We start from the raw sequence: 9,165 nt of genomic DNA, 5'->3' as shown, positions 1-9,165 counted from the left end.
AGTAGTAAAACAAAGACATATATTTTTTATACTTATTTTATATATTTAAATGCCATTTAACAAAGAAAAATCAACCAAAAAAATGAGTTCGTGTGTCACCTCTGACACACGTGTCACCGGTTTGCCATCACTGAACTAGGATCTCTCTGGGCCGTCACTAAGTCAGAGCCAGAGTGACACAGCCAGAGTGGGGGGAGCCAGAGCTGCAGCTCCGTCCAGCTCACCTGTCCCCTCAACATTCCCCTCTCATGGGCTAGGAGTGTATTTATATCCACCCATTTTCCAAATGTGGCAACTGAGACCCAGAAAGGGAAAAGGACAGGGTCAGTCAAGAAAACTAATGGCCCAGCCAGCTTTAAGATACACTGGGAAGCATGAATCTTGCTCCTGAACACCCCAAATGTGTCCTGTCTTACCTTCTCTCACTCTGTTGCTTCCCTGGATTGCCCATCTCTCACAGCTTCTCTGGCCATCAAAACCCAGCTCAGATGGCACCTTATCATTAGCCAGAAGCGTCTGTGCCTGCCCTGGCCTCCAGGCACTTTATCCTCATTCTCCTGGCCCTCGTCACACTTGTCTTCATGCCCCCCCACCCCCCGCAGGAGCTTCTCAAGGGCAGGATCCACGTCCAATTATTTGTGCCTTTGACAAATATTCCTGCTAGACAGTGTGTGGGGGGTAAGAGATGAATAACAACAGTGGTCCTACCATTTATTAAGCACTTACTATGTGCCTAGCATTGTGCTAGGAGTCTCCACACATTGCCTCACCAAACTGACTGCTCAGCAATCCTTTGAGGGTATTCATATTATCCCCATTATGAAAACAGAGTCTCAGAGAGATGAAGTAACTTGCCCAAGTTCTCATAGCTAATAGATAATGGGGCTAAGATTTAAACTCATTTTGTTACGATTGATCGGAAAGCTCTGCTCTTGTGGCCTGCCAGCCCGCCTTCATGTGGGAACCCTGCTGCCCCTGAGGTGGGTGGAGTGGACCCTGGGAGACCTTGTAGAACGCACCCAGAGAACTCTCTGGGGCCATCCTCGAGCCTCGAGGCCCTCCTAGAACCCCAGGCCTGGGAGGAAGGCTATAACATTTCCATCGCACCAGACTTCCCCCTTCCACCTCCTGCAGTGATTTATCTCAGGGCTTCAGCCAGCTGCCTGGGCAGGAAGGAGCACACTGGTGGGGAGGGGGGCCCTGGGCCCTGGTGAGAGGCCTGCGGCTCCCTCTGGGTCCTGGGGAGGTCCTGCCCGCGGTCAGCCTGGGCCTTGCAGAGGAGAGAAGACTTGGCATCTTCTCTTACTGTCCTGTGGTCCGAACGCTTTCTCAGGGGGTGACCTCACTTAGCTCTCACCAACATCTCTGAGGGCTGGGGAGGGGCCCTCAGGGCCAATGGAATCCCATCTCAGGGCCAGGGTTGACTCCTCAGAACTAGACACTTGGATCTCTGCTCAGATTCCTTTCTACAAACACTAACCCTAAAGAAATGAGACCAGCTGGCGTGGAGCTGAGACACAAACACCCTTTCTTTCCAGCTCTCTCTCCATGCACAGCTTCTGGGGCCTTGCTGTCTGGGGTCCCTAAGACCCTAGCTCAGGCACCCTCCCTCCTCTGTGCATGGCACTGCCAGTCCTACAAACCACAGCCCTGGCTATCTGCATTCCCCAAGTCCCGCAGAGCCCGGACCTGATACACACAGATCTGCCATCTCTGATTAAGAAAGCACATGTATTTGGGGGCTGTTGCATGCTGCCAGTGTGGTACACACATGTATGCATGCGCTGATCTCCTGGCAGCACCCCCTTTCATTTCCTGGGTCAGAGTCTGTTGCTAAAAGTGCGTCCCTGTTCCCCAGGGAGAACGTCAGGGATGTATGCGGCCCGAGTGGTGCTGACTCTGCTCTTTGGAGGGTGTCTGGGGAAGCTGGGCCACATGCTACCCTGTTCTGGGCAGGGCTGGCGATGGGCCCCAGCAGGAGCGGGGACTGGCCCTGCCCCAAAACTCGGTCAGGAGGACCCTGAGGGGAGGTGGTCCCCTAGTGAGCTTGGCTGCTCCTCCTCCCTAATGGGGAGGTGTGTCTTTGCAGCCTGGCCTGGGAGGTGGGGGCAGGAGTAACCAGGGCCTGTGACCTGCAGGGACGCCTAGGCTATCTGGGAGAGCGGCGGCAGCCACTCCAAGGCCCTCTGCAGCTGACTCACTGGCTCTCACACACACATTGCACTCTGCTGCCACCCATCCAAACATAAAGGCTCAGATACACAAGCTCGCCTTTGTCACACACACTCTCACATCCATAAATATGTGTGCACACGCACACACAAATATGCATTTTCATATGCATACGCACACTGAGGTACATATCTTATATATACACTAGGGGCCCAGTGCACGAATTTGTGCACCTTGAAAGGAACTGTGGGCCGAGAGGCTGTGGTGGGCACAGGGGCGGGTCTTGGTCCATCTTCCACCTCCCCGCCTGGCCCCTCCCGCCAGAGCCCCCAGTCCCCTGTCTCCCAGAAGCCCTGGTCCCGCAGCAGCTGCTCCCACACGCTGATGGCTCTGGCCCTGCTCACACCCGCTGATGGTGAGGAGCAATTGGGATTGCCCCTCAGGAGCAGGGGGAGGTGGAGAAGCCCTCAAGGGCCATTGGGGCCAGCAGCCACTGCTCGCACCCGCTGACGGCGCCGAGCTATCGGGACCGGCACTGGGCACTGGCAGCAGGTGCGAGCGGTGGCTCCGACGCCAGCCGTGGGTGCGAGCGGGGCCAGAGCCGGCAGCAAGTGCAAGCGCCTGGCGGGACCACGGCGTGCAGGAGCAAAGAATTTTCAGTAACCACCAGAGGTACACCCTGATGACAGCGACTGGTACCCTGCCTTGGTCTGGCGCCTCTGCTCACCTGCTCTACCATCCCACCGTGGCCAACTCCCGCCATGTTCCATGCATGCCCCCTGGTGGTCAGTGCATGTCATAGTGACCGGCTGTTCGGTTGTTCTGCCATTTGGTCTATTTGCATATTAGGGTTTTATATATATAGATATAGTATTGATTTCAGAGAGTAAGAGAGAGGGAGAGATAGAAACATTAATTATGAGAATCATTGATTGGCTGCCTCCTGCACTCCATCTACTAGGGATGGAGCCAGCAACATAGGCATGTGCAACGGGACAGGGAATCGGACCATGACCTCCTGGTTCGTGACTTCCTGGTTCATAGATTGACATTCAACCCCTGAACCACACTGGCCAGGGATACACATCTTAATAATTGTCACTGTTTATTGAGTTTTCACTGTGTGCCAGGCCCAATATAAGCTGTGACATAGATTCTCTTTTGTCAATCTCACAACCACCACATGGATCCCATTTTACCAGTGAAGACACTGAGGCTCAGAGAGGTGAGGTATCTTACTCAAGGTCACTCGGCAGCAAAGTGAAGTCAGAATCAGAATCCAGGTCTAGTTGCAAAGTTAAGGATTACATCATACACAGGAGTGCACACAGGCACACACATAGACACTCTGCCAGGCTGGGGAGGGGCATTGTGGAGCCGCCCCTCCCACCAGGGGAGAGAACACGGGCTGCAGGCCCCCTTGCAGGCCTCACAGGGCTGACCAGAGGACCTCCGGGCTCTGGATGCTGCTCCGAGAAGAGGCGTTTGGGGTTTGGATTTAGATTCAGCTCTGCCAGCTTTATCACTTCCTGTGTGGCCTTGGAGACAGTGTCTCCCCTCTCGGAGCCTGAGTATCTCCACCTACGAAATAAGGATTATGGTATCTACCCTCCCAAGTTGGAGGTGAAGTTAAAATAAGATACCACAGCTGCCTGGCACATATCAGGCACTGAATAACTCTAGCAAACAACACATAATTTACATGTGCATAATTACATAATGATAAAATGACAGTAATTACATGCATAATTTATACCTCACAATGACTCTATGAGGTGTGGGTACTGTCATTTAACGGATGAGGAAACTGAGATCTAGAGAAATTAACCGACCTGCCTGAGGTGAGCGGGGAAGCCAGCATTTGGAGCCAGGCAGGAGAGAGGGACGGCACCTGCCCGCTGCCCGCTCTGCCCTGGCTGGCATGGCCTGTCTGCCAGCGGCTCCACTACAGAAAGCCCTCCAGGGAGGGTGAGCATTGGAGGGAGGAGGAGAGGAAGGCTCATGTGGGGTAATGAGAACAAAAGACGGCTGGTGGCTTTCTTTGTACCTTGAATTTCTCTGCAAGGGCAGGAAGCACCGATTATTCTGGAAACCTGCCCACTGAGATCACAAGCTGGAGAGCAGTCTCGCTTGTGAAGAGGGACGGAGTGGGGACAGCTTCCCCTTTCCTCTGGGCAGAGGTAGGGCCATCTGGGGGGGAGACCCCTTAGGGAGTGCCCTGAAGATCTCAGTGTGAATCCCACCTCCACCACCTACCAAGGTGACCTTCCCTCTCTGAGCCTCAGTTTCCTCTTTTGCATATTGGAGTTAATGACGCTCTGCCTGTGGGCTGTAAATGAAATAATGATGCAGGCAGCTTGCCCCAGTGCCCGCTGTCTGTAGCAGCTCAATAAACGGAAGCTGTTTTATTTATTATCCAGGAACCAAGTGTCCCCTCTACGAACCCATCCCTTCCCACCTGCCCCCTGCCCCCAAGGAGGTCATCATAGGAGAGGTCATCATGATGCATATGAGGAAACTGAGGCACAGGGAGAGGAAGAAGCTGGCCTAAGGCCATCTCCATTCTGCACCTTCCTCTTCTCTCTAAATCCCTCAAAAAGCCCCAGGACAGGGACTGTGAGGTATTGTCCTTGCCTACTTTGTCCGGTGCAGAAACTAAGCACACAAGGAGGAATGGTTTACCCGAGGCCTCTCGGCTAACACACTTGAACCTGTGCCTCCGGGCTGTGAACCCCTGGGAGGTTTTAAGCGAAAGCGCCTGGAAAGGCAGGTCCTTGCTTATTATTATGTAACTAAAAGCATGGGGATTAGGTGGTTAGGACATCAGCCCAGCATTGGGTCCCAGCTGCTTCACTTGCCGTGTGATCCCCTCGGGTGACGTTACTGTCCTGTGCCTTGTTTTCCTCATCTGTAAAAGGGGCAGGTGGCAGGGTTACCCGAGGCCCTGCCTCTGCACTCCTCCAGAGAGGAAGGGAGAGGGAGAGAGAAAGAAACATCCATGATGAGAGAGAATCATTGATCGGCTGCCTCCTGCACACCCCCTACTGGGGATCGAGCCCACACTCCAGGCATGTGCCCTTCCCCGGAATCGAACCTGGGACCCTTCAGTCCACAGGCCGATGCTCTCTCCACTGAGCCAAATCAGCTAGGGCTGCACTCTTCCTCCTTGAAAGCACCCAGTGTGTGCAGAGTTCTTTGACAGCCTTGTCTGGCGAGGTGGCAGCGTGCTAGTATGCCTCATTTACTTTATCTAAGGTGTTCTTGAGAGGTGCATGGCTCACCGGTGAGGAAATCTTTGTTCCAAAAGCCCCTGCTTCTCTTACTCCTAACCTCAGCTTCCCCAGGGTCTGGCTCCAGGTGTGTGGTTGCATCAGAGCTGCCTGCCCGTCAGGTGTGGGTTCCATGAAACTCCAAGAGGGGGCCATTGTGTGTCCTTGGGCAGCATTGGCAGTGAGGGGAGAGAAAAAGGGCCTGCTTTTCATCTGCCCCTGTTCAGACCCTCCCTCCACATGCAGGGCCAGACTGTGAGCAATCGGGTTGCCTTCAGCCACAGGGTGGAAATGGAGTGTCTGTGAGTCTTTATTGTCCGTGACAGCATTACCGATATCACCTATAATTTAGCAAAGCACGTATGCCATGTTTTGGCCACCAAGACAGCTTTGCTACTGTCCTGCTCAAGCCCAGTCTTAAAGGGACAAAGACTATTGCAAGTCAGATAGGCCTGGGTTCAAATGACCTTCAGCAAGTCACTTCTCAACCTCAGTGTCTTCATCAGCAAAATGGGTTTATTACTAGTACAGACCCCCAGGGGGGAGTAACTGAGATTATGTGGCAAAAGCTCTTAGGACAGTGCCTGGCACAGAGTAGGTGTTCCCCTACTAAGCAGTGGAGTTACCCTCAGTAGAGGAGCCAGCCAGAGGGAGAGGGTCTCACTCCCAAAGCCTTCTTTCCCCCTAATGGTTAGTTAGCCAGGGGGCTGGGAGCTCCTAGAGCCACTCTCTACCCAGTGGCTCCCAGTGGCCGGTTAGCCCGCCAGCCTCAGAGCATCACCCTGGGATGTGGGGGTGACGATGGCTACTTCTGTCTTTCCAGTGGTTCCAACAGGAGCTGGGGCTGGAGCATGACGGGGAGCAGCAGCATCCTGGCAGAGTTTGGATCCCTGCACTTGGAGTTCTTACACCTCACTGAGCTCTCCGGCAACCAGGTCTTCGCTGAAAAGGCAAGTCTTCTCCCTGCTCCCTCCCCAAACAGCCCCTCCGCCTTCTCCCCACAGAGAGCAGAAGAGTGGGCATTCAGCCCTGCACAGCCACAGGTTAGGGTCCCAGATGGATAGGGTGGTGTATGGGGAACACAGAGCCCCCTAAGTTACTGTGGGAGACATGATTGTACCCAATCCCAGGTGGCAGGGAAGACGAGCACGGGGAGTAGTCGGGACCCTACAGAGGGCAGGGAAGAGACAAAGCTGCCGGCGTGTGTCAGCTTCTGGCAACCACGCATACGCGGGTCTGGGTCTGCAGAAAGCGCAGCGGCTGGAACCTAGGCACCAGCTCGAGTTGGCAGGAATGGGCCACCGGCTGCTAAAGCCGCCTTTCCAGAGACATTTAACTTTTTCCTGTGAGATCTGCCTGGCCTTTCCTTCCAGATGCCCGTCTAGCTCATGCCATCAGCAGGCTGGCACAGCAATTTCCACTTCCGGGACAGGCACATGGCCGCTCCTTCTCACTGGTACCAGGCTGGCTAAGGCCTCGGGGAAGCTGAGAGAAGGCGTCCAGGCTGCCATCCATTCTGACAGCGGCCGGTCCTCTGGGAGGCCCTCCAGAAGGGGCAGTTTCTCCCAGCCTTGGCAGTCCCACTGTCTGGAAGTGTCACTGTGGGTCTAACCCTAAACCCCCAGATGACACTCGGGCTCCATGGCAGGGAGGTGAAGCCCTGCCCTCCAAGAAGAACCCTCAGGAGGGCCCCACTCCCAAAGCCTTCTTTCCCCCTAATGGTTAGTTAGCCAGGGGGCTGGGAGCTCCTAGAGCCACTCTCTACCCAGTGGCTCCCAGTGGCCGGTTAGCCTGCCAGCCTCAGAGCATCACCCAGCAGGCCCTGGCCCTGGGATCTGCATTTTTAACAAGCACTCATGTACTTTTTGACACGGGGTTTAGGAGCACTGCTTATTCAGTGTGGGAATCCACCCGCCTTCTTGAGAAAATGCTTAAGAAGAGCAATTCAAATCTTTGACCATTTCCTCTGTATTGGGGCTCACTACCACCCTTAAATAGCCCATCACGTTGTCAGACCTTGTATGGAGAGGACTCTGCCTCCCCGTGACACTCCACCTCAAAAGGTCATGCAGTTACTTTAATCCACTTCCCAATGAATCTTACTGGCTGATCCTTTTTCCCACCTCCATGTCCTCCCTCCCCCCAGCCTCCCAGTTGCCATTGCTCCTGAGCCAACTCCGCCAGGAAGATTGTGGCCGGCTCAGGATGGAGCAGGACCAGCAGCTCCCTCTAGTCCCTGGCTAGTCAGGAGTTAATTAGCTACTACTGCCTGAGCACCTACTGTGTGCTGGGCACTTAGAGTGTCTCTAACCCTCCCAACAGCCCTAGGAGCCAGGTCTTCCTGTCATCCTCATTTTACAGGGAAGGAAGCTGAGACTCAGAGGTTAAGGCACTTGTCCTGGATCATCCATCTGGGAAGTGCTAAAGCCAGGATTCAAATCCAGGACTTCCTGTCTCTGAAGCCCACGCTCGTTCAAGAGCAGATTAATACGACAGGCTTCAGGCTTTTCCTCCAGGGTCCGCGCTCCGTTTCTCTGTCTCCCTCTACATTTACATTCCCCAGCCATGCCTCCCACAGAGGCGATTATTGGCAGTCAACAAATTGGCCCAAATTCTAGAAGCGCCCGCACCCTCTGGGGGAGCTCATTTAGCCTGCTCCACTGCTTTCCACCAGGACAGCCGCGAATAAGTCAGGTACAAGCACATTCCTGTCCCCGTAATGGACTGCATTAACATAAATGGATGTGAGATCTGATGTGGCAGAGCAATGCCGTCCCCTGAAAAGAAAGGGCTGACAGTCAAAGGCTGCTTTCCCTGCTCCTTGCCCTGTAGGTGAGTCTGTGAGCATGACGCAGTAGGTCCCCGCGGGCCTTTCTCCCGCAGGTCTGCACTGGGAGGGTTCATGTATCCCTGAGGGATCAGGCCTTCCCACTTTTATAGCCCAAAGCCCCCTTGCCCTTGGTATGCCCAAAGGTTGCAAATCTAGCTTCCTCTTGCTCAGGTCAGGCAGCCTCCGCTACAGGTCGCTGCATGGTCCCCGCCTGGTCCGTGTTGGACCCAGGGGCTGCGCCGTTTGGTCAGAAATTGTCCTGGCCCTGCCACTTACCTAGTGGGTAGCCATGGGCAATCACTGACTCTCTCTAAGATTCGGGTGTCTCGTTTGTTAAACTGAGCTAGTGATACCACATAGGTTGTTCCAATGATTGGAGATGATGTATGTAACAGTATGGCTCAGAGGAACTGAGAAATGTTGTCATTAAAACCCGAGGTGCCGCCCCAACCGGTTTGGCTCAGTGGATAGAGCGTCTGCCTGCGGACTCAAGGGTCCCAGGTTCGATTCCGGTCAAGGGCATGTACCTTGGTTGCGGGCACATCCCCAGTAGGAGGTGTGCAAGAGGCAGCTGATTGATGTTTCTCTCTCATGGATGTTTCTAACTCTCTATCCCTCTCCCTTCCTCTCTGTAAAAAAAAAAACAAAAAAAACCTGAGGTGCCTATGGTGTATTGAGCCCAGGCCTCCCCTCTGGAATGGTTCCTGTGGTGTCAGAAAAAAGAACATATTACCAGGTTAACCATATGAAATTGCCAATGTTTGACCATTTCTGACCTATTAAAAAGGCATTTTTACCTGGTACTTAGAAAACAGCTACCATCCCTTATGTGAATCCTCCCTCCTATGAAGACCCTCCCCGCCAAAAGCAACATGCAATGAGGAAGGGGTGAGA

The 9,165-nt window shown here is 54.0% G+C and overlaps 1 protein-coding gene across 1 annotated transcript in view; it reads left to right on the top strand.

Annotated features, from left to right (window-relative positions):
• MAN1C1 (mannosidase, alpha, class 1C, member 1) overlaps window positions 1–9,165 on the top strand; it is a 138,753-nt gene that overhangs the window by 113,794 nt on the left and 15,794 nt on the right. The window contains exon 7 of the mRNA XM_005875264.2: window positions 6,265–6,391. Coding sequence (XP_005875326.1) covers window positions 6,265–6,391 — 127 coding nt within the window. The remainder of the gene's footprint in view (window positions 1–6,264; window positions 6,392–9,165) is intronic.

The sequence above is a fragment of the Myotis brandtii genome, unplaced genomic scaffold (assembly GCF_000412655.1).
Source record: "Myotis brandtii unplaced genomic scaffold, ASM41265v1 scaffold456, whole genome shotgun sequence".
NCBI classification, from domain to species: domain Eukaryota; kingdom Metazoa; phylum Chordata; class Mammalia; order Chiroptera; family Vespertilionidae; genus Myotis; species Myotis brandtii.
Note: the sequence above shows the minus strand (reverse complement) of the source record. Positions and strands in the feature narration are given on the sequence as shown.